Raw genomic sequence first — 25,546 nt, forward strand, 5'->3', positions numbered from 1 at the left:
CCATTGATACAGGAGCACTCCTGCCTGATGGTTGGAGAGGAAACAACTCCTGGGACACTGAAGTAGTATCCTCCTGCACTCTAGTAATGTCCCTCAGGAGGGCTGGGCTGGAGAGGAGGGGAGACTGCAGGTAAGGAAGGAATATATCCTCTGGTGTTGTGTAGGTCTCTGTGTGTCCCAGTGTCCGTGGGGCTCCTGCTGGTACTAGTGCAGTCCTGGAGGTAGTGCGGTCCTTAAGTGTCCAGTGATGGTCTCACTGATCCTGTATAGGGGTAATATCACCTCCTTGCTCCTACTGGATATTACCCTGCTTATCCAGACCCCCAGAGTCGTGTTTGCCCTCTCAGCTAGAGCACCACTCTGGGAGCTCATGTTCGGCTGGATTCCACCAGGACTCCAAGTCCTTTTCAGTGGGCTTGTCTAAACTAACAATAAATCTACCCTGCACTAGCCTGCTCCACACTACCTGTTCCCTAGTGCACTTTGCTCTACTCCCATTTCACAGCAGGGTAAATCAAAGGGCACAAGGGAACGTTGAATGCGCAGCAGCAGACTCCACATGAACACTTAGTGTGCAGCAGGCTAGTGCAGGATAGGTGTACACCCCAGCTTGCCACGATTCACACAGATATGCTCACCATCACTGTTTTGCATCCTTTATGCCTAGAAGGATGACCGGGTATTGGCTGCATTAAATAACATGTTGTGCAAATGAGCTCACCTTACTAGTGATCCAGGTCACTCTGTAGCACTGACCTGTCCCCACCATTATTTACCACTCCACCAATGTTTGTGTCGCCTGCCTATTCTCTCAGCTGTTACTTTGTATTTTCTTCCAGAAATGGAAGAATGATGAAGATACTGAATAGCATTGGGCTGAGAACAGATACCTGCAGAACCCACTAGAAACACCTCTGGATGAGGAGTCCCTGTTTACAATTACTTTAAGATCTTTCCGTTAGCCCATTTGAATCTATTTCATATAAGCGAGGTTGGGATTGTTAGTTAGCACTAATGCTGTATGGGATGAAGTCAGCTGCTGTACAGAAGGCCTCATCTCCTGGCATAGGGATTTCCAGCTGGAGTGAGCCAGGCAAATGCACAGGCAAGCAGGCAGGCCTACACAAAGACAGGGCATTGGGGAGCCCTGCAGATCACTCCATTTATGCTTTCCCATAAGGCTGTAGTATCACTCCTGTGTTCCCTCCTGCGCCACATACCTGAGCTGGGCTGGATGAGGAAAGCATTCTTCTCATTGCCACTCACGATGCTGTAGGTGATGCGCCCTGAGGAGCCCCCTGCGTGCGTGGCCTGGATGCTCACCACCGCGGTGCCTTGGAGGAGAGTGAAGACAGCATGAGTGTTGCAGTGACACCCCAGAAAGAGGGGAAGGGATGAAGAGGGTTGGGAGCGAACATGGGTGTGTGGGCGCATGAACGAAACTGCACGGCTCCTGGGGGACACTGGCAAATCTTCGAGACAACCCTAGGGACTGCCACTGTCATTTGGAGAGAGATCAAGTGGGTTAAAGTGTATGTGTGGCGGTGCCTGAGAGCCAGGACACCTGGGTTCTATCCCTGCCTCTGGTGGCGGGGGAGCAGAGGATAGTGGGTAAGGCGGAAGGTGAGGGGCTGGAAGCCTGAGTTACATCCTTGGCTCACTGTGATCAGTCCGTATGTCTGAGCCTCCCATGGAGCCCCAGTGACCCCCAACTATGCTTCCAACTGATGTCCTCGACACTGCCTCCTTGGAACCCACTTTAACCCTACTAACACTGTGACACTACGCCCCATATTCTTCATAGAGATATTGTTATGATATGAATATGGCATAACTAAGATGTGTTTCATGCAAGATTGGTCATGTGAGATATCATTGGAAAGGTTATGATTTACTGAATGTGATTATCCTATTTGTATGCATGTATCATGTCTGTATCTGAAGTTAGGAATACTGACTATGTATCAAAAGTGTTTGCACCTGAGGAACACCCACCAGACAAAATGCAATCAGTCTGGCTGGTTAGTCAATAAACCATTAGGGAGAACAATAGGTCTTTGAAGATGCTAATCTCCCACCTTCCTGAGAAGCTTCCTGGGATACTGCTTTGACACCGCAAGGTCATGTGATCATGTCACTTGATACTTGACACCATCTTGGACTGCTGGTATTTTTCCATTAGTAGGGGGTGGGGATCAAACTGTGAAACAAAGGATCCCACCATATATAAACTTATTTAAGGCTGGGGAGTGAGTTAATCAGGGGTCGGTTCTTCACTGAATCCCTGCCCAAGATGATTGCTAAAACACCTAAGACTGAACTGGGGAGGAACTGGACCCAGGCTAGAAGGTGTCTGGCCTGTAAAAGGAATATCTGGAATTCTAAGCTGCAAGCAAACGAAGTTTGTCTTCAAGCACCTCTGCAACCTGCTTAAAACAACATTTAGGGTGAGAAATTACTACTTGTAGCCAGTTTCTTTAGTGTATTAAGCTTAGTTTGTGTGTTTGCTTTATTTGCTCAGTAATCTACTTTGATCTGTTTGGTATCTCTTATAATCACTTAAAATCTATCCCTTCTAGTTAATAAACTTGTTTTGTTTTCTAAAACCCAGTTTGTGTGATTCATAACTTTTGGGGGAAGCTGTGCATCTCTTCCTCCACACTGAGGGAGGGAGCGAATTTCATGAGCTTGCGCTGTACAGTTCTCTGTGCGGCACAAGACAATGCAATTTTGGGTTCACACTCCAGAGGGGGTGTGCACTTGCATGCTGGGCAGTTCCCGAGCTGAGTCTTCCCACACAGAGCTGATCTCAGTGTCTGTCTTTCTGCAGCTGGGTGGGTCCCTACCTGTGTGTGTGCTGGAGGAGGCTTGAGGGCCTGGCACTGCAGGGCAGGGTGAGGGAGCCCAGGCTGGTGGTATGGGCGGGTTCAGTGGGACCCCAGTACATCAGATGGCATCCCGGAGTTTGGGGGGGGGTAACCCATCACAACCCCCCTCTGATCCTACTGTTGTCCCAGTTATGTCCCTAGAGCTCCACTGAACTGCCTGGGACATTTGTGCTCCAACAACCCAAATCCGCCCCTAGCATCCCTGCACAGATAGGAATGGAGGCCTGGCCTGGTTCATGGGACTTGCCCAAGATCACGTGGGAATCCTATGACCAAGCAGGGAACTGAAACCAGGTCTCCCAAGTCTAAGGCTAGTGTGATAACCTGTGTCCCTGTCCCCAGCCCCCCACTGTTCCCAGTTATCCCAGTGCCCCTGTCCCTGTCCCCAGCATCTCACTGTTTCCAGCTACCCCAGTACCCTGTGACCCTGCACCCAGCCCACCTTGTTCCCAGTTACCCCAGTGCCCCATGTTCCCATCCCCAGAAGCCCCCTGTGCCCCACTTCTAGAACCCTGCTGTTCCCAGTTGCCCCATGTGCTCCTAGCACCCCGCAGTTCCTCAATACTGATGCCCTTTAGTGTGCCAGACCCCTCTCCCAAGGGGTCTCACTCTTCCTCCAGGGGTTAGCCATGCAGTCTTGCAACCTCCTTAGACTGGACTTCTGAGGCTGCAGCGCTCCTATTTCACAGCATGAGCTCTGTTCAGCACGTCTCACTGAGACAGACTCCTGCTAGAGACTTGTCCACTCTGCAGGGATTAATGCACCTCACCAAATACTCACATGGACACTCAGACAGTGTTGTCACAGCAGTTGGGTTTATTAGTCAGTGGCACACAGCACAGGAAGCCCTTCTAAGTCCAGAGAAATGAAGATTAAAACACAGACCATCCTGGTCAGCCCAGCACCCAGCCAAGCTGTAGTGAACCCCTTTGTTCAAGCTGTGTGTGTCTTTCCATCTGACCTCCTTCGTCAGGCTCCAGGTGAGAGACGCCTAAGTTCAATTGACACCTGAGGCTCACAGGAAAAGGTTGTGGGTGTAAAAGACTCAGGGTGTGACATATATGGTTGCCACCACCCTGCTGGGAGAATCTCTCCACTAATGGGATAAGGTGCAGGTGTTGCTATACTGGATGATTTGTACAAACTTGTTGGGTTGGAACAATTCTGTGAGATCTGTCCCCACGAGCTGAAAATGTGGGTAGTGGACAGGACGCCTAAGGATCTGTGCAGGGCAGGCTGGTTGGCAGATGAATTTGTTGACAGAAGGCCCGGATATGAAAAGAGACTCAAAGGGATTGGCCCAGGTCTGGGACCCAAAGAGGGGGTCACACAGGGGTGCTCCAGAAGTGGGACAGGAGTAAATCTAAACTGTGGTGATGGCTGATGTGGTAGCCCTCTCCATGTGAGCTCAGGCCCTGAAATGTAATGTTTGTTGGAAAACAGAGCATAGGTGAGCAAAACTGCCAAGGGTTAATGAAATAGTAGCCAAACGGAGCCCTTGAAGGGCTAACTTGGGGCAAGCCCAGCTGGAAGGAAGGCCAGATACTCAGGCTGGCGAGGATGACGGTGTACTTGTGGCTCAGGGGGAGGAGGTCTCCAGGTCAGCCCATCTATGGGGTGTGATGTTCAAGCTTCTGCTGTCAACACACATGCCCAAGTGTATCTAACTCACAGGGCAGGCAGCCATCACCATATCATCCCTAGAGAGGTGGATGGGAGGAGGGCCCAGGGCTACCAGGACACGGGTGCTGAGGTGACTCTGGCATGGCCTGATGTGGTGGCCCTGGATCAGTTTGTTCCCAATGAATAGCTGGCGATGTGGAGGGGTGTTCAGACACAGTGAGGTGCTGTAGTGAAAATGGGGATGCCAAGGAAGGGCACAAAGAGGCTGGGGCCCATGATCATCTACCAGTGGAGGTGCTGATGGGAAATGATCTGGATGACTGGTTGGATGGTGCAGAGAGCTCCCTGGTTCTTTCCAGAGCCAGAGAGCACCACCCCGACCCAGGGTCCTGGACTACCAAGCATGGAGCTAATGAGCCTCCACCTTGGGGGAATACCCTCCCTGGGATGGGGCTGAGCCCGAGACTTTGTCCCAAAGTGGGGAACATAGAACCATGGGATTAGAAGGGACCACAAGGGTCATCTAGGGTCATCACTGTCAAGGAGGTTAGACTAGAAACCAAGACACAGCTAAAGGTTGCTGTGACTCCAGCCCCTACCAGCAAAGAGGGGCAGGTCACTCACTACCCCAGGAGCTGAATTTCAGACTGAACTGCAGAGGGATCCCTCCTTGGAGAAGCTGAGGGCCATGGCTGACCACAGCAGTATAAAACCCCTTAAGGAGAACGGCAGGGACAGATTCCTGTGGGCGAAAGGATTCCTGTGTCACTGGGAAAATTGAACCTTGGGGGGATCAAGAGGCAGCTGGTGATTCCCCAGAGGTACCACTGCAAACTATTGTACCTGGCCCACAATATCCTCTCAGGACATCAGGGGACACAGCACACCTGGCAAAGGCTACTGCAGAACTTTTACTGGCCCGGAGTCTTTGACACAGTCAAATAGTACTGCAGGTCCTGCGACCCCTGCCAGAGGGTGGGGCTAAGCATAAAGCAGTGCTGAGACCATTGCCCAGCATAAGGGAACCTTTTCAGAAGGTGGCCATGGACATAGTGGAGCCCCTCAGCAAGGCAACCTGGCAGGGAAGAAATACATCCTGGTGGTGGTAGATTGTGCTACCCGCTACCCAGAGGCGGTGGCTCTGTCCTCCATTGAGGCAGACGCGCTGCTGACCATCTTCAGCAGAGTGCGGTTCACCCGGGAGGTCTTTACAGACCAGGGGTCCAATTTCATGTCAGCTGGGCTCCAGTGCTTGTGGGAAAACTAGGGGTCCAGCACACCTGGGCCTCTGCACATCACTCTCAGTCCAACAGGCTGGTGGTGATGTTTAATAGGATCCTGAAGACAGTGCTGAGGACTTTTATGGACCGGCATCTGCAGGACTGGGATAAGTGCCTGCTGTTTGCTTATAGGGAAGTGCCCCAGAAATCTAAAGGGGTCTCCCTTTTTGAATTGCTGTGTGGGCGGAGAGTGAGGGGACCGCTGGACATGATGAGGGACGAGTGGGAGGGGAAGGCCTCCCTCAAAGGGGAACTGGTGGTGGACTATGTGCTGTCCTTTCGAGAAAGGCTCACTGATCTTATGGGTTTTGCCACAGAGAATCTAGCCAGGACCCAAGGAAAACAGAAGATCTGGTATGACCACTTAGCACATGCCCACTTGTAGAGCACAGGAGACAAGGTGATGGTTCTCATCCTAATGCAGAAGAATAAACTCGAAGCTGCCTGGTATGGGCCTTTTAAGGTTGTCAAAGAGGTGAACGACTTGGTGGAACCGTCCAGCCGGGCTCTCAGTCACTGAGTGTACCATGTCAACATGATGGAGCCATACTTTGACAGGGAGAAGTTGCTGCTGGCCGAGAATGGGCAATGGGACGAGCAGGGGGAGGATCCCCTGGTGGATCTTATGCCTGAGACAGGAGCTGGCCCTCTGCTGGAATCATTTCCTGTCTCTGAGCAGCTAACCCCTGCCCAGCAGGCAGAGACCCGAGAGGTGCTATATTCTTACCAGCAGCTGTTCTCCAACCGGCCTGGGCTCACTAACCTTGCTGGAGACAGGAGCCAACTCTCCCATCAAGTGTTCCCCATACAGAGTCACTGGGAAAACAGCCCAGGACCTGTAGAGAGAGGCTTTAGGGGTGACCCAGCCATCCAACAGCCCCTGGGCCTCACCCACAGTGCTGGTGCTCAAGAAGGATGAGTCGAGCCAATTCTGTGTGGACTATCGGAAGTTCAATGCAGTCACTGTGTCCGATGCCTACCTCATGCCTAGACCTAACGAGATTCTAGACAAGTTCGGGGGGGAGCTATTACCTTATCATCATGGACCTTACCAAAGGCTACTGGTAAGTTCAATTGGCCCCACATGCCAGGCTGAAATCTGCCTTCACCACCTTTCTGTGCCTGGTTGATCAGTTACTGAGGGGACTGGAGAACTTTGCCCTGGCGTACATTGACAGGGAATGGCCACCTATGGCCAGAGCCTGCCAAGGTGGAGGCGATCAGAGACTGGCCCAAACCCCAAACCAAGAAAGAGGCCCAGTCCTTTATTGGGATGGCGGGGTACTACTAGAGGTTTGAACCCCACTTTTGCTCCTTAGCTGTTTCCATCTCTGAACTGTACAAGAAGGGTAAGCCAGACAAGGTGGTCTGGACCAAGCAGTGCCAGACGACTCTCTGAGCACTGAATGAGGCCCTAAGCTGACAGCTGCTTTTGGTAAACCCAGACTTTGACAAGCCCTTCCTGGTGTTCACAGATGCCTCTGCCCCAGGGCTGAGTGTGGTGCTGATAGAAGCCGATGCTAAGCAGGAGAGACATCCCATCGTGTACCTGCTCCTTAGGGAGAAGAACTATGCTACAATAGAGAAAGAAGGCCTGGCCATTGTGTGGGCTCTTAAGAAGCCACCTTTTCAGGTGGCGCTTTACTGTGTATACTGACCACTCCTCTCTGACGTGGCTGCATGAAATGAGTTTAATGCCAAACTTCTAAGCTGGAGTTTGACCCTCCAAGATTATGACATGGAAGTGATTCATGTTGTGGAAGCAGAGAAAGAACTGACAGGAAGGGGATGCAATGCATGACAGTTCGTTAGCAAGAGTTATGCTAACTGTAACCCTAATAACGCGAGATTTGTAGAAGCGAGGAATGTGTGAGGCGAGTGGGAAAGAACTGTGTGAGAAGTTGTTGCGACCTTGTGTAGATAATGTGTAGATAATATGTGAGCAAATTAGTGAGCAAAACAAGATATCAGAATGACCTTTGTATAAACAAAATGCAGCTGTTGCTCATTATTGTCTGTAACAAAAGGTATAAATGCTTGCTGTAATTGTTTACCTGTTGAGAGACCTGTTTAGCGCTCTCTCTCTATGCAATTGATAGAGAGAAAATAAAGTATCTGATTTGCTGTACCCAAACAAAAAGTAAGAACTGTTATTCTCCGACAATGTTAATAGGAGTGAAAATGGTATAGCTGATGCCTTGTCACAAAACAGGGTACCTGAACTTCCCCAGGTCACTTGTTAAAGTGATCCTGCTCAGTGCAGGCTCGAATGGGGAAGGAATGTGACAGTGGCAATTTTTGGTAATATTTTTATGAGTTCTATGTGTGCCTCAGTTTCTCCTATATGCTGCATTGTTACCCAGTGGGGTGGAAAAGGACTGTTTGCTTCCCGGACAGGCTAAGAGATGTAGGTGTGGGCGTCACCTGCCAGTCTGGGCCTTGACCATAGGCGCTGACTTCTGCTCCCATCGGTGGGTGCTCGACCCCCCCCTCTGCCCCCACCCCCATTCCACCCCTGCCCCACCCCCATTCCAATCCCTTCCCCAAAGTCCCTGCCCCAACTCCGCCCCCTCCCTGCCTCTATTCCAACTCCTTCCCCAAATCCCCGCCTCGGCCCCACCTCTTCCTCGCCTCCTCCACATAGTGCGCCATGTTCCCGCTCCTCCCCCTCTCTCTCAACATGCCACCAAATAGCTATTTGGTGGCTGCAAGGCATGAAGCGCTGGGAGGTAGGCAGAGGAGCGGGGACGTGGCAGACTCAGGGGAGGAAGTAGGGTGCGGGGGGGGGGGGGAGCTTAGCTGCCTGTGGGTGCAGAGCACCCACTAATTTTTCCCCATGGGTGCTCCAGCCCTGGAGCATCCACGGAGTCGGCGCCTATGACCTTGACCCCCATATCAGTGGAAGAGTTAAGATAATGGAAAACCCAATCACCAGGACATGGACAACTAGAAACCAATGACTCAGAGGGAGATGGATTTCTCCACCTCCCAACAGGGAAGCTGAGTAACATTCCTGGACTCAAGAACAAAGGACAAGAAGGTGTGAGCTGGGGGGAGAAGATTTGGCATCTGGAAGCAGTTGGGGCTCTCACCTGGAGTCTGAACATGAAGTCAGATGGAGAGACACACAAAGCTTGAACAATGGGGCTCACTCCAGCGTGGCTGGGCTCTGGGCTGACCAGGATGGCCTGTGCTAATGTCAGGGCTTCCTGTGCTGTGTGCCACTGACTAATAAACGCGACTGTTTTGACAATGCTGTGTGTGTGTCATGGCAAATGCTGGGTGAGGTGCACTGACCCCTACAGAGTGGACATACTGTACCCGGAGTCTGTCTCACTTGGACTCGCTGCACAGAGCTCACGGTGTGAAGAGGAGTGCTGAAGGCTCAGAGCTCCAGTCTGAAGCGGTGGTGAGGCCGCGTGGCACACCCTGCAGGAAGAGTGAGACCCCTTGGAGGTCTGGCACATTCCTCCTAGAGATGGTTCCAAAGCTGGGGGCGTAGCACTGATCCTGGGAATCCATGGCACCCCATGCCACACCCCCAGCAGCCTACTGTTCTCTGTTTCCCTCAGTCTCCCTGTCCCAGCACCCTGCTGTTCCCAGTTACTTCCACTGCCCCACTCCAGGATTCTGCTGCTCCCCAATGTCCCTGGTGCCCCAGTTCCCCTGGCACCCAGCTCCAATCCCCAATGCACGGCCGTTCCCTATTACCCCTGGCACCCAGTTCCTATCCCTTGATCCTGGCCATTCCCTGCCCAGCCCCGCACTGTTCACCCTGTGCCCTGTCTGGCTGGTGGCAGTACCTGTGGCGGCATTCTCAGGTATGGCCACGTCTTTGGTGCTGCGGGGGAAGCGCACGCCCCGGTAGCTCTCTTCCTGAAGGTAGATCACCACCACACCAGTGGAGGAGAGGGCTGGTTGGCCCAAGTCGGTGGCCAGGATGAAGAGGGTGCGCTGCCGCTGGCTGAGAGAGCCTAGGGGCTGCAGCAACTGGATGGTGCCAGTGTAGGAATTGATGGCGAAGCTGGGATTGGGTGTGGCAAACCGATACAGGATGGAGGCGTTGGCACCTGCATCTTTGTCCTCAGCCCGCATAGTGGCCACCACCTGCTTAGGTGGCGTGTGGCGGGAGAGATTGACAGAGAGCGGGCTGTGCAGGAAGGCAGGCGCATGGTCGTTGACGTCTCGCATGGTGACTGTGACACGCACAACTGCACTCTTGGGCTCCCAGGGTGCCGAGTCCACGGCTTTGGCCAGGAAGCTGTAAGTGGGGCGGCGCTCACGGTCCAGGGCCTGGGCACTGGTGATGTGCCCGCTCTGTGGTTCCACCTGGAACATGCCCAGTGACTCATTGCCCAGGTAGTAGGAGACCTGCCCGTTGGTGCCCTCATCTGGGTCCAGTGCCACCAGCTGCAGGACCAGTGCCCCGACGGCCAGGTCCTCAGGCACCTCCACAGTGTAGGCTGCCTGTGCAAACCGCGGTGCATTGTCATTGAGGTCCAGCACCCGCACACTCAGAGACATGGTGGCACTGCGCTGGGGTGTGCCATGGTCTCGTGCCACCACAGTCAGCTGGTAAGAGGCCACCAGCTCTCGGTCCAGGCTGCGCGAGGTGGAGAACACACCAGAAGCAGGGTCCAGGCTGAAATCCTGGGCAGGGTCTCCACCTGGGAGAGAAGAAATGAGAATGAGAGAACCTCCCTGATATGGCCTGGGGGTGGGGGAGCGATGGGAGCAAGGGACCCTCCCGATATGGCTCAGAGGGGGTGTGGGAGCAAGGGACACTTCCTGATACTGCCCAGTGGGAGGGGATGGGAATGATGGACCTTCCCTGATATGGCCCCCTGTAGTTCTGCAGACAGACCCCTGCAGGCAGGGAGCCATGGGGCAAACAGGACGGGGTCTCTCCCCTCTGAATCGCACAGCAAATGGCCCACAACTGGCACCACCTCAGTGGCAAACACTCCCCCAGTGCAGAGCAGAAATGGCAAACTCCAACAGGGTACACAGTCTAGCCCCATCCCAGGACACCCCATGACCACTCCTCTCAGCTGGCCCCCAGGAGCCCCAAGAACGAAGCACCGGAACCAGCCGCAGCTCGAGGGCTCTGACCTGGCCCAGATGGCTGGTGCTGCAGAGACCTCACCACAGAGCTGTGTGCAAACCTGAGCCCGACCCCCCAATACAGACTCAGCAGGCACAGATAGGAGGGGACGGGGAGGCTCCAGGAGGAGCAACTGCAGCCAGTGTTCACAGCCCTGGAGGCACACTCTACTGAGGACCTTGGAGGGGCAGCAGTCAAGAGCCATGCCTGGCCTGGCACAGAACCAAGCCGGTGTGGATTAAGGGCTGCAGCACATATGGCAGACGGGGGATTCATAGATTCAAGGACTGGAAGGGACCTCGAGAGGTCATCGAGTCCAGTCCCCTGCCCTCATGGCAGGACCAAATACTGTCTAGACCATCCCTGATAGACATTTATCTAACCTACTCTTAAATATCTTCAGAGATGGAGATTCCACAACCTCCCTAGGCAATTTATTCCAGTGTTTAACCACCCTGACAGTTAGGAACTTTTTCCTAATGTCCAACCTAAACCTCCCTTGCTGCAGTTTAAGCCCATTGTTTCTGGTTCTATCCTTAGAGGCTAAGGTGAACAAGTTTTCTCCCTCCTCCTTATGACACCCTTTTAGATACCTGAAAACTGCTATCATGTCCCCTCGCAGTCTTCTCTTTTGCAAATGAAACAAGCCCAATTCTTTCAGCCTTCCTTCATAGGTCATGTTCTCAAGACCTTTAATCATTCTTGTTGCTCTTCTCTGGACCCTCTCCAATTTCTCCACATCTTTCTTGAAATGCGGTGCCCAGAATTGGACACAATACTCCAGTTGAGGCCTAACCAGCGCAGAGTAGAGCGGAAGAATGACTTCTCATGTCTTGCTCACAACACACTTGTTAATGCATCCCAGAATCATGTTTGCTTTTTTTGCAACAGCATCACACTGTTGATTCATATTTAGCTTGGGGTCCATTATAACCCCTAGATCCCTTTCTGCCATACTCCTTCCTAGACAGTCTCTTCCCATTCTGTATGTGTGAAACAGCTTATTCCTTCTTAAGTGGAGCACTTTGCATTTGTCTTTGTTAAACTTCATCCTGTTTATCTCAGACCATTTCTCCAATTTGTCCAGATCATTTTGAATGATGACCCTATTCTCCAAAGCAGTTGCAATCCCTCCCAGTTTGGTATCATCTGCAAACTTAATAAGCGTACTTTCTATGCCAATATCTAAGCCATTGATGAAGACATTGAACAGAGAAGGTCCCAAAACAGACCCCTGCAGAACTCCACTTGTTATACCTTTCCAGCAGGATTGGGAACCATTAATAACCACTCTCTGAGTACGGTTATCCAGCCACTTATGCACCCATCTTATAGTAGCCCCACCTAAGTTGTATTTGCCTCGTTTATCGATAAGAATATCATGTGAGACCGTATCAAATGCCTTTCTAAAGTCTAGGTATACCACATCCACCGCTTCTCCCTTATCCACAAGACTCGTTGTCCTATCAAAGAAAGCTATCAGATTGGTTTGACATGATTTGTTCTTCACAAATCCATGCTGGCTGTTCCCTATCACCTTACCACCTTCCAAGTGTTTGCAGATGATTTCCTTAATTACTTGCTCCATTATCTTCCCTGGCACAGAAGTTAAACTAACTGGTCTGTAGTTTCCTGGGTTGTTTTTATTTCCCTTTTTATAGATGGGCCCTATATTTGCCCTTTTCCAGTCTTCTGGAATCTCTCCCGTCTCCCAGGATTTTCCAAAGATAATAGCTAGAGGCTCAGATACCTCCTCTATTAGCTCCTTGAGTATTCTAGGATGCATTTCATCAGGCCCTGGTGACTTGCAGGCATCTAACTTTTCTAAGTGATTTTTAACTTGTTCTTTTTTTATTTTATCTTCTAAACCTACCCCCTTCCCATTAGCATTCACTATGTTAGGCATTCCTTCAGACTTCTCGGTGAAGATCGAAACAAAGAAGTCATTAAGCATCTCTGCCATTTCCAAGTTTCCTGTTACTGTTTCTCCCTCCTCACTGAGCAGTGAGCCTACCCTGTCCTTGGTCTTCCTCTTGCTTCTAATGTATTGATAAAAAGTCGTCTTGTTTCCCTTTATTCCTGTAGCAAGTTTGAGCTCATTTTTTGCCTTTGCCTTTCTAATCTTGCCCCTGCATTCCTGTGTTGTTTGCCTATATTCATCCTTTGTAATCTGTCCTAGTTTCCATTTTTGATATGACTCCTTTTTATATTTTAGATCATGCAAGAACTCGTGATTAAGCCAAGCTGGTCTTTTGCCACATTTTCTATCTTTCCTAACCAGCGGAATAGCTTGCTTTTGGGCCCTTAATAGTGTCCCTTTGAAAAACTGCCAACTCTCCTCAGTTGTTTTTCCCCTCAGTCTTGATTCCCATGGGACCTTACCTATCAGCTCTCTGAGATTACCAAAATCCACCTTCCTGAAATCCATTGTCTCTATTTTGCTGTACTCCCTTCTACCCTTCCTTAGAATTGCGAACTCTATGATTTCATGATCACTTTCACCCAAGCTGCCTTCTACTTTCAAATTCTCAATGAGTTCCTCCCTATTTGTTAAAATCAAATCTAGAACAGCTTCCCCCCTAGTAGCTTTTTCAACCTTCTGAAATAAAAAGCTGTCTCCAATGCAGTCCAAGAACTTACTGGATAGTCTGTGTCCCGCTGTGTTATTTTCCCAACATATATCTGGATAGTGCTCATGCCAATGATCTCAGAGAAGGACCCCCATGTAGGAAGGGAGTCGGAAGGGGGTGAACCAGCACAGCGTGAGCCATGTGCCCCGTGGCCCTCACCCATCACATGGTACTCCAGGCGCCCGTTCTCGCCCGCATCCAAGTCTGTGGCCCGCAGGGTGTAGAGCGCCACGCGGCTCTGGTTCTCGGGCACCTCCAAGGAGCAGGACTCGCTCTCGAAGCGCGGAGCATGGTCGTTTTCATCTCCCACTAAGATCCGCACTGTCACTTTGGCCAGGTTGGGGGGCAGGCCACCGTCCTGGGCATAGACTGTGGGAAGAGAGAGGGGGGTCCTGGAGACCCTAGGTGCCACCCAGGGGGACCACACCCACCGCCTGCAAGGAGCAGCTCCACCATGGCCCGTCTCCCCTAGCCCGCACCCTGTGCCCAATCTAGGTGCCCTCCACTCTCCTGTCCCCCTCCCTTCCTGCCTCACCCACCCAACACTCCTACACCAAAACTTGAACATTCCCCATCCCTTTCTCTGCCCCACACAATACGCCTCCTTCCTCCAAGAAACATGCTGATTTCCATGCCAGCTGGGAGCCCAGCTGGGCCCCCTCCCATCCCCGCCCCTTAGTCCCTGCTTCCCTCACTGCCACTCTCTGCTTCCCATATAGCACCTTCCCCCCGCCGTGCCCAACCCCCAGGTCTGGCCATACCTGTTAGCACGTGCTGCTCCTGCCTCTCCCGGTCCAGGGAGTGCATGGTGGTGACAAGCCCAGTCTGTGGGTGGATGGAGAAGGGACCCCCAGAGAGGCCCCCATATGACACATGCCCATTGGCCCCTGCAAGGAGAAACCTCTGGTCTGAAGGGGTAGGTGCAGACAGCTCCTGCAATGGTCCCAGGACCAGGCCCTCTTTCCACTCCCCCCGCCCCAGGCCTCTGCACTCACTGCACCTCCTCCCACCTGCCCCAGGCCATGCTCCCTTCCCTTTCCCCACCAGGGAGCAGTGTGGGGGTTGGGTGCGGAAAGACCCCTAAAGGCAGGAGGGAAGGGGCAGAAGTGGAGATGTAAATATGGCAGGCGACCAGCTGGGCTTAACAGTGAAATCCTTGCTGATCTTAAACACAAAAAAGAAGCTTACAGAAAGTGGAAGATTGGACAAATGACCAGGGAGGAATATAAAAATATTGCTCAGGCATGCAGGAGTGAAATCAGGAAGGCCAAATCACACTTGGAGTTGCAGCTAGCAAGAGATGTTCAGAGTAACAAGAAGGGTTTCTTCAGGTATGTTAGCAACAAGAAGAAAGTCAAGGAAAGTGTGGGCCCCTTACTGAATGAGGGAGGCAACCTAGTGACAGAGGATGTGGAAAAAGCTAATGTACTCAATGCTTTTTTTGCCTCTGTCTTCACGAACAAGGTCAGCTCCCAGATTGCTGCACTGGGCAGCACAGCATGAGGAGGAGGTGACCAGCCCTCTGTGGAGAAAGAAGTGGTTCGGGATTATTTAGAAAAGCTGGACGAGAACAAGTCCATGGGGCCGGATGCGCTGCATCCGAGGGTGCTAGAGGAGTTGGCGGATGTGATCGCAGAGCCATTGGCCATTATCTTTGAAAACTCATGGCGATCGGGGGAGGTCCTGGATGACTGGAAAAAGGCTTACGTAGTGCCCATCTTTAAAAAAGGGAAGGAGGAGGATCTGGGCAACTACAGGCCAGTCAGCCTCACCTCAGTCCCTGGAAAAATCATGGAGCAGGTCCTCAAGGAATCAATTCTGAAGCACTTAGAGGACAGGAAAGTGATCAGGAACAGTCAGCATGGAGTCACCAAGGGTAAGTCATGCCTGACTAACCTAATTACCTTCTGTGAGGAGATAACTGGCTCTGTGGATGAGGGGAAAGCAGTGGAGGTGTTATTCCTTGACTTTAGCAAAACTTTTGATATGGTCTCCCCAGGGGCGGCTCCAGGCACCAGCGCACCAAGCGCGTGCCTGCGGCGGCAAGCCGTAGGGGGCACCCTGCTGGTCCCTGCGAGGGCAGCAGTCAGGCAGCCTTTGGTGGCTTGCCTGCAGGAGGTCCGCTGGTCCCGCGGATTCGGTGGCAATTCAGCTGCGGGTACACCAAAGCCGCGGGACTGGCGGACCTCCCGCAGGCATGCTGCCAAAGCCGCGGGACCAGGGACCTCCCGCAGGCATGCCGCCAAAGGCAGCCTGCCTGCCGTGCTTGGGGCGGCAAAAAAGCTAGAGCCAACCCTGGGTCTCCCACAGTATTGTTGCCAGCAAGTTAAAGACGTATGGGCTGGATGAATGTACTATAAGGTGGATAGAAAGCTGGCTAGATCGTCGGGCTCAAAAGGTAGTGATCAATGGCTTCATGTCTAGTTGGCAGCCGGTATCAAGCGGAGTGCCCCAAGGGTCGGTCCTGGGGCCGGTTTTGTTCAATATCTTCATCAATGATCTGGAGGATGGCGTGGACTGAACTCCCAGCAAGTTTGACACTAAACTGGGAGGAGTGATAGATACGCTGAAGGGTAGGAACAGTATACAGAGGGACCTAGACAAATTCGAGGATTGGGCCAAAAGATCATTCCCCTCTATTCGACATTGGTGAGGCCTTATCTGGAGTACTGTGTCCAGTTTTGGGCTCCACACTACAAGAAGGATGTGGAAAAATTGGAAAGAGTCCAGCGGAGGCAACAAAAATGATTAGGGGGCTGGAGCACATGACTTATGAGGAGAGGTTGAGGGAACTGGTACTGTTTAGTCTGCAGAAGAGAAGAATGAGGGGGGATTTGATAGCTGCTTTCAACTATCTGAAAGGGGGTTCCAAAGAGGATGGATCTAGACTGTTCTCAGTGGTACCACATGACAGAACAAGGAGTAATGGTCTCAAGTTGCAGTAGGGGAGGTCTAGGTTGGATATTAGGAAAAACTTTTTCACTAGGAGGGTGGTGAAGCACTGGGATGGGTTCCCTAGGGAGGTGGTGGAATCTCCTTCCTTAGAGGTTTTTAAAGTCAGGCTTGACAAAGCCCTGGCTGGAATGATTTAGTTGGGGTTAGTCCTGCTTTGAGCAGGGGGTTGGACTAGATGACTTCCTGAGGTCCCTTCCAACCCTGATATTCTATGATTCTATGTCAGGAAGGCTGAGGAAAGGAGACAGCTGTGGCCAGGCTAAGGGGGACCTGGGCAGGCTGGGGGTGAAGTGGAGGAGAGGGTGGGGAGGCTGCCTGGTGACAGTCCCTCAGGCCAAGGCCACACTATGGGGGCAAAGGCGATTGTAACATGGATTGGTGTGGGTCTAGTGTGACAGGACTCCATTCTCAGATGCCCCTCAATGCTCAGGGACTGGCTCCCTGATCTCCCCCAGGAAAGGTGCCTGAACCTGGGACTCCCTGAATACTGCCCTGGCAGATGAGGAGCAGGAGAAGGCCTGTGGTGATCACGTCCTCTTCAGCCCCTGGGCCAATGCCTTTGGCACAGCATTGACCCAGCCAACCCCCCTCTCCAGGGCCACCTGTTCCAGCCCCCAGGCTCTCACCCAGGTCGCAGTCTGTGGCCAGCAGCTGCAGCACGGGACTGCCCGCTGGCAGATTCTCCATGACACTGGCCTCATACTCAGCCCTCTCAAAGGCAGGTGCCTCATCATTAACGTCCAGCACCAGCACTGTCAGCAGCTGCGTGGACGAGCGGCGCGGGAAGCCATGGTCCATGGCCACCACTGTCAGGTTGTGCTGGGACGCCTCCTCCCGGTTCAGAGCACGCACAACGGAGAGGGCACCTGGAGAGACACCAGAACAGGCTAAGCCTGGGACAGAGGAGTCACAGGGGGCTGAGCCAGGGTCACTGAAGTCAGGCTCCACGCTTGGTGGCCCACAGCACTACAAACGCCACACCTTGGGCTGCGGAGTCACACCCAGCTCTCCCAGCACCTGCTGTCGCCGGGCACCTCCTCCCTCCCGGGCCCAGTGGGAATCTCTTACCCACTATGGGCTGGGTCAGGAATCTTCTGTCACCACTGCCCCCATCCTCCCACTCGGTCCCCATGCCTCCCCGATTCTCCTTATCCCTTGTGTCTACCTGTCTTCCCCTCCCCCACATCCGTCACCTCTTCCCCTTCGCCCTTTGTGTCTCCCGTGTCCCTTCCCCTCCCCCACATCCATCACCTCTTCCCCTTCCCCCTTGTGTCTCCCGTGTCCCTTCCCCTCCCCCACATCCGTCACCTCTTCCCCTTCCCCCTTGTGTCTCCCTTGTCCCTTCCGCTCCCCCACATCCGTCACCTCTTCCCCTTCGCCCCTTGTGTCTCCCGTGTCCCTTCCCTCCTCCACATCCATCACCTCATCCCTTTCGCCCCTTGTGTCTCCCATGTCCCTTCCCCTCCCCCATATACATCACCTCTTCTCCTTTGCCCCTTGTGTCTCCCATGTCCCTTCCTCTCCCCCACATCCGTCACCTCTTCCCCTTCGCCCCTTGTGTCTCCCGTGTCCCTTCCCTCCTCCACATCCATCACCTCATCCCCTTCGCCCCTTGTGTCTCCCATGTCCCTTCCCCTCCCCCATATACATCACCTCTTCTCCTTTGCCCCTTGTGTCTCCCATGTCCCTTCCCCTCCCCTCCATCTGTCACCTCTTCCCCTTCACCCCTTGAGTCTCCCGTGTCCCTTCCCCTCCCCTCCCGCACAGCACCAGCATCTCCCTGCGGCCCCACTGGCCCCTCTTACCTGTGCTGGGGTTCAGGTGAAACCGGCCCTCGGCGTTGCCTGCCTGCAGCGTGTAGCTCACCCGCCCATTCTCGCCCAGGTCCCCATCCCGTGCCACCAAATGCAGCACCATGAAGCCAGTGGGCTGGTCCTCCATGACGCTAACGGTGGCTGGTGAGAGGAAGATGGGCGCGTTGTCATTCTCATCTGTCACAAAGACACGGGCAGTGACAGCAGCGGAGCGGCGCTGGCTGATGTTGCGGGCCTGGTCTGTGGCCTCCACCACCAGCAGAAAGGAGGGGGCAGCCTCGCGGTCCAGCCCCCGCTGGAGGGTCAGCAGCCCAGAGTGGGCATCCAGCTGGAAGTGGGAGCCGGGGGGCTCCTGGCGCAGCAGCCTGTAGCACACCTGGCTGTTGGGGCCAGCACCGTCTCCATCTTGGGCCTGGAAGGTGAAGATGGAGGTGCCAGCCTGGGTGTTCTCGGGTACCACGATAGTGATGGGGTCCTCTGGGAAGGCAGGCGCCTGGTCGTTACAGTCCTGCACCTGGATCTGCACCAGCACCAGCCGGCTGGCAGGGTAGCCGCGCTGTGTGTCCTCGGTGCTGACATGCAGCGTGTGCTGTGCCCCCACCTCGTAGTCCAGCTCCCGTGCTGCGTAGATCTCCCCCGTCATGCTGTCCACCACAAAGGTGCCGTCTCCACCGCCCCCCAGCAGGGTGTAAGTCAGATGCCCCTGTGCAGAGGGCTCAGGCGGCGCCACCGAGCCAATCACTGAGCCGGGTCTGACCCCTTCTACCGGGTGCAGTGTAATCACTGTGGCGTCTGGCTGTGGCAGCACCCGGGAGGATGGCAGCACCTGCAGGTGGAGAGAGAGGGGAAAGGAGAGTGAGAGTCTGAAGTGGGACCTGCGGGATTGGAAGAGGTGAGGTGGGAGGGGAAGTGTGGGGCAGTAGTGGGGATGTGGAGCAGGGGCGGATGTGGGGCAGTAGTGGGGAGGGAGGGTAGACCAGTGGGGCAGTAGTGGAGATGTGAGGCGGGAGGGGAGACCTGTGAGGCAGTAGCGGGGATGTGAGGCGGAAGGGGAGACCTATGAGGTAGTAGTGGGGATATGGGGCGGGAGTGGGGACCTGTGGGGCAGTAATGGGGATGTGAGGTGGGAGGGGAGTCCTGTGGGGCAGTAGTGGGGATGTGAGGCAGGAGGGGAGACCTATGAGGTAGTAGTGGGGATGTGGGGCGGGAGGGGAGACTTGTGAGGCAGTAGTGGGGATGTGGGGCGGGAGTGGGGACCTGTGGGGCAGTAATGGGGATGTGAGGCGGGAGGGGAAGTGTGGGGCAGTAGTGGGGCTGTGAGGTGGGAGGGGAGACCTGTGAGGCAGTAGTGGGGATGTGGGGTGGGAGGGGGGGATGTGGGGCAGTAGTGGGGATGTGAGGCGGGAGGGGGGACCTGTGGGGCAGTAGTGGGGATGTGAAGCGGGAGGGGAGACCTGTGAGGCAGTTGTGGGGATGTGGGGTGGGAGGGGGGACCTGTGAGGCAGTAGTGGGGATGTGGGGTGGGAGGGGGGGATGTGGGGCAGTAGTGGGGATGTGGAGCGGGAGGGGAGACCTGTGAGGCAGTTGTGGGGATGTGAGGCGGGAGGGGAGACCTGTGGGGCAGTAGTGGCGATGTGTTGCCTCACTCCTTTACTGGGTCCCAGAGCCATTGACACCTATAGCCCACTGAACAGAACTGAGACTGGGAACTATGAACAGTTCAAAAGAGTCTTATTGCTTAGGTTTGAGCTAACAGTGAAGGCAGAAGTAATCAATTATTTTTGTCCAGATCAAAGATTTCGCAGTCTGTTCAAAAGTGCCTGGCAGGCCAGATTTGGCCCGTGGTCTGCCTATTGCCTACCGGGCCTAAGGCATATAGCAGGGCTAGCTTTAGGGTGATTCACCCAATTCCCCTGAATCAGGCCCCACACCCCAAAGAGGGCCCTACGCCCCTAAGAGAGCCCTGCAACGTCCCTAAGGACCCTCCGCCAACGTGCCACCGAAGGCACTGGCAGCCAATTGAGTTGCCGCCGAAGTCCCGCCACTGTCTTCGGCAGCAGCTCTTTCGAATTGGGCCCCGCAGTGTCTAAAGCCCGCCCTGCATATAGTTACCAAAAGAAAATAAATTATAAGCATGCAGTCTAAACTCTCAACCCTATTAGACTGGGCAACATCTAGATCAGGCCTGCACAACATGCGTCCCGGGGGCCGCATGCGGCCCGTGTGGGCTCACTGTGCGGCCCGCGTAGGGTGAGTAGGTGGGCTCACTGTGCGGCCTGCGGGGGGTGAGTAGGCAAGCGGCGGGTGAGGGAGGGGGGCCAAGGAGGTGAATGAGCAGTGGCGGGGGGTGAGTAGGCGAGCCGAGGGGGTGGGGACTGAGGAGGCGAGCAGGCGGGCAGTGGCGGAGGGGCAGGCGAGCCGGCAGCAGGGGAGGGGGGGGCTGAGGAGGCGAGCGGGCAGGCAGTGGCGGGGGTGCAGGTGAGCTGGTGGTGCGGGAGGGGGGTTGAGGAGGCAAGCAGTGACTTGATGGCTGACCTGGTCTACTGATCTGGTCTGGTTCCCATCCCCTCTCCAAGGGTTGCAGCTGTCTGTAGGTGCTGCCTTCCATGCCTACCTCATTCATTCAACAGGGCAATTGATTACAAAGTGGGGGGAAGATCTTATTCTACTTCTAGCAAAAAGAAATTTTTCTTTTACCTTAATTATACTACCTTAGGAGCCCGCTATAACATATTACAAAGGTTCAATACTGCTGTTTTTTAAATTAATGGAGATATCCTATCTCCTAGAACTGGAAGGGACCTTGAAAGGTCATTGAGTCCAGCCCCCTGTCTTCACTAGCAAGACCAAGGACTGACTTTTGTCCCAGATCCCTAAGTGGCCCCCTCAAGGATTGAGCTCACAACCCTGGGTTTAGCAGGTCAATGCTCAAACCACTGAGCTATCCCTCCCCCCTTTCCCCAGGGGTGCTGGGGAAGGAGGGTTTGTTTCCATGGGGCGGGCGGCACTGTGGGGGGTGTTGTGTTTCGGGGGGGCTGGGTAGCGCTGTGGGGGGGTTTCGGCAAGGCCGGGGTGGGGGTTCGGCCCTCAGCTGTTTTCTTTGGAGTAAAATGGCCCTCGCCGCTTTACGAGTTGTGCAGGCCTGATCTAGATTAAGCAGTTTTTCTCACCCCACTGGATATTGCAGTCCTTAATATACTATTTGTCCCTTAAACCTGGGCCGGTCTCCTCTGTTGGAATCTGCAGTCTTCTGAGTGTCTTTGTTGCTTGCAGCATAGGTGGGGGCAGGAAAAAGGTGAAGCACTGGCCCCCTGTGGTCTGGTTTACACCTTTAGTCTATGTGCTTGGAGAACACAAGTCCGGGCATGTCTGGTGGGCGTTGCTGAGTCCCCAGGCAAGGTTGAGCAGCTCCCCTGGTGCGGCCTTATGCAGGTGAGTCATTGAATTGTAGCTCCCTTGATGGACAATGGCTGTTGATGGTTGTTTGACACCCACCCGGGTGTTGGTTACTTTTCCTTGGCATTGTCTCTGGAGAGCTAGCATTTGGGCACTTCCTAAACCCACAGCATATTTTAGTGACAACTATACAACACAATTCTCATAACTTCATATGCATTAATGATATACATATTTAGATAGAACAAAAACAACGAGGAGTCCTTGTGCCACCTTAGAGACGAACAAAGTTATTTGGGCATAAGCTTTCGTGGGCTAGAACCCACTTTATCAGATGCAGGGAGTGGAAAATACAGTAGCAGGTATATATATACATAGTACATGAAAAGACGGGAGTTTCCTTACCAAGTGGGGGGTCAGTCTAATGAGACAATTCAATTAACAGTAGAACACTAAGGGAGGAAAAATCACTTTTGTAATGGTAATGAGGGTGGTCCATTTCAAACAGTTGATAAGAAGGTGTGAGTAACAGTAGGGGGAAATTAGTAAGGGGAAATTAGTTTTTGTAATGACCCATCCGCTCCCAGTCTTTATTCAGGCCTAATTTGATGGTGTCCAGTTTGCAAATTAATTCCAGTTCTGCAGTTTCACGTTGGAGTCTGTTTTTGAAGTTTTTTTGTTGAAGAATTGCCACTTTTAAGTCTGTTATTGAGTGACCAGGGACACTGAAGTGTTCTCCTACTGGTTTTTGAATGTTATAATTCCTGATGTCAGATTTGTGTCTATTTATTCTTTTGTGGAGAGACTGTCTGGTTTGGCCAATGTACATGGCGGAGGGGCAATGCTGGCACATGATGGCATATATCACATTGGTAGATGTGCAGGTGAACGAGCCCCTGATGGCGTGGCTGATGTGGTTAGGTCCTATGATGATGTCCCTTGAATAGATATGCAGACAGCGTTGGCACCAGGGTTTGTTGCATGGTTTGGTTCCTGGGTTAGTGTTTTTGTTGTGTAGTTGTTGGTGAGTATTTGCTTCAGGTTGGGGGGTTTCTGTAAGCGAGGATTGGCCTGTCTCCCAAGGTCTGTGAGAGTGAAGGATTGTCCTTCAGGATAGGTTATAGATCCTTAATGATGCGCTGGAGAGGTTTTAGTTGGGGGCTGTAGGTGACGGCTAGTGGCATTCTGTTACTTTCTTTGTTGGGCCTGTCTTGTAGTAGGTGACTTCTGGGTACCCTTCTCGCTCTGTCAATCTGTTTCTTCACTTCACCAGGTGGGTATTGTAGTTTTAAGAATGATTGATAGAGATCCTGTAGGTGTTTGCCTTTGTCTGAGGGATTGGAGCAAATGTGGCTGTATCTTAGATCTTGGCTGTAGACAATGGATTGTGTGATGTGGTCTGGATGGAAGCTGGAGGCATGTAGGTAAGTATAGTGGTCAGTAGGTTTCCGGTATAGGGTGGTGTTTATGTGCCCATCACTTATTAGCACTGTAGTGTCCAGGAAGTGGATCTCTTGTGTGGATTGGTCCAGGCTGAGGTTGATGGTGGGGTGGAAATTGTTGAAATCCTGGTGGAATTCCTCAAGGGCCTGCTTCCCATGGGTCCAGATGATGAAGATGTCATCAATGTAGCGCAAGTAGAGTAGGGGCGTTAGGGGACGAGAGCTCAGGAAGCGTTGTTCTAAGTCAGCCATAAAAATGTTGGCATACCGTGGAGCCATGCAGGTACCCATAGCAGTCCTGCTGACTTGAAGGTATAAATTATCCCCAAATATGAAATAGTTGTGGGTGAGAACAAAGTCACAAAGTTCATCCACCAGGTTTGCCGTGACATTATCGGGGATACTATTCCTGACGGCTTGTAGTCCATCTTTGTGTGGAATGTTGGTGTAGAGAGCTTCTACATCCATAGTGGTTAGGATGGTGTGACTTTCAGCAGATCATAACATTTCCCCTGATACCTCACATGGCCTGCTTTATATGCAAGATCATAATTATATATAAATGAGGAATATAGGGGTTACAGGGCACTCCCCCAAGATATAGAATGTCACCGTACCCATTACACCTTTGGTATTTAAGGCAGCAACGAAGCTCCTCCACTCTTGTCTGTTTCTGGCAAGTCTTTCAATGGTTCCCCAGCTGTCCCCTCTCAGCTTCCAGAGCTCTTTGCCATGCTATTTTTGGACAGTCTCGTTTTCGCTTGCTTTCAGGTGTCCATCTTATTGCTATTCTGGTGATAGAATCAGTTTCCATCTGAAGCACATGGCCAATCCATCTTCAACACCTCCTGGTAATGATGGTGCTCATATCTTATTGGCTGCACTGTATGAATAGGTCTTGGTTTGAGATTGTTCTTGGCCAAAAGATATGGAGGATTTTTCTGAGGAAGGTTGTATGGAATGAAGACAGTTTGGACATGTCATACTTTGTCATTCCCCAGCTTTCTGCACTATAAAGTAGTGTTGAAAGTACGCAGCTCTGATAAATCCTGAGTTTGGTTTTGGTGTTGTATTTTGATGATTTCCAGACTGCATTTAAGCTGCTGAAGGTGTTCCTGGCTTTACTGATTCTGTTCTGGATGTCCTGGTTTGTTCTACCATCCTGGCTGATGGTGCTGCCCAAGTATATGCAGGGCCGGCTCCAGCGCTTTTGCTGCCACAAGTGGCGGGGGAAAAAAAAAAAAAGCCGCAATTGGTGGCAGTTCTACTGCCACCGCTTCTCGGCGGCACTTCAGCGGCAGGTCCTTCCCTCCGAGAGGGAGTGAGGGACCCGCCACTGAATTGCCGCCAAAGAGCTGAACGGGACGCCCCTTTTCGTTGGCCGCCGCAAGCACCTGCTTGCTGCGCTGGTGCCTGGAGCTGGTCCTGAGTATATGAATGTTTCTGCTTTGGTGAAACATGGTCCTCTCTATCTGTACTGGTGATGGTGAGGCAATATTAAAGGTCATAATATCTGTCTTATTGCAATTGATTTTCAGTCCAATTTGGTGGCTGAATAGCTTAAGTCGAGTTGTTTTTTCTTGTATATGGTGTTGGGTATGTGTTTGGTGGGCCCACACTTCTCAATTTTAGCTTGATGGAGGCTGTCACAAGGTGGTGGTCGCTGCCAACATCTGCACCCCTTCTCATTTTCACATCTGTCAGTGAGCATTGCCATTTACCATTGATCATCATATGGCCAATCTGGTTCTTATCTCTACCATTTGGAGAACACCATGTCAGCTTGTGAATTTCACGAAGTTGGAATAGGGGTCCGCTGATGACTAGGTCGTTCATATTGCAGAAATCAACAAGCCTTTCTCCATTTTCATTCATGGCGCAGATCTACGTGTTCCCATTGCTCTGTCATTGTTTGTGTTGTCCTTACCGACTTTAGCATTCAGGTGCTGCTATGGGAAAAATTTTCTAACGACTGTGCACACGGTGCACGCACACCTAATTGTAATCAATATGAGCAATCACTCGAAGAAGAACATCCTCTGGCAAAGAGTTCCACAGGTTGACTTTGCGTTGTGTGAAGAAATACTTCCTTTTATTTGTTTTTAGGAGAGGTTTTAGAACAAACTGATACATTAAACAGAAAGAAGTCATCAAGACAAGATGGTATTCACCCAAGAGTTCTGAAGGAATTCAAATATTAAATTGAAGAATTACTAACTGTCATACATAACCTATCACTTATGATTCCATCCCAGTTTCAAACCTAAAGATTTTGGGTGGCAGGAGAGCACAGAGTGGCATGAAAATTTCCCATGTGTCCCCTGCTAGTGTCATCAAACAGACCTGACCCAATGGAGGATGTGAAACTGCTCTGTATTGTTTTATGAAAACTGTAAGTTTGATTGATTGGAAA

At 52.5% G+C, this 25,546-nt stretch overlaps 1 protein-coding gene across 2 annotated transcripts in view; it reads right to left on the reverse strand.

Moving 5' to 3' along the window:
* The window catches only part of DCHS1 (dachsous cadherin-related 1), a 119,504-nt gene that overhangs the window by 29,393 nt on the left and 64,565 nt on the right, over positions 1–25,546 (reverse strand). For both annotated transcript variants that reach the window (XM_054016113.1, XM_054016114.1), the window contains exons 10-15: positions 18,287–19,121; positions 17,108–17,347; positions 14,288–14,413; positions 13,686–13,895; positions 9,596–10,459; positions 1,221–1,334 (exon numbers count right to left, since the gene is read on the reverse strand). In XM_054016113.1, coding sequence (XP_053872088.1) covers positions 1,221–1,334; positions 9,596–10,459; positions 13,686–13,895; positions 14,288–14,413; positions 17,108–17,347; positions 18,287–19,121 — 2,389 coding nt within the window. The remainder of the gene's footprint in view (positions 1–1,220; positions 1,335–9,595; positions 10,460–13,685; positions 13,896–14,287; positions 14,414–17,107; positions 17,348–18,286; positions 19,122–25,546) is intronic.

Source organism: Malaclemys terrapin, chromosome 1 (genome assembly GCF_027887155.1).
Source record: "Malaclemys terrapin pileata isolate rMalTer1 chromosome 1, rMalTer1.hap1, whole genome shotgun sequence".
Classification (NCBI taxonomy): domain Eukaryota; kingdom Metazoa; phylum Chordata; order Testudines; family Emydidae; genus Malaclemys; species Malaclemys terrapin.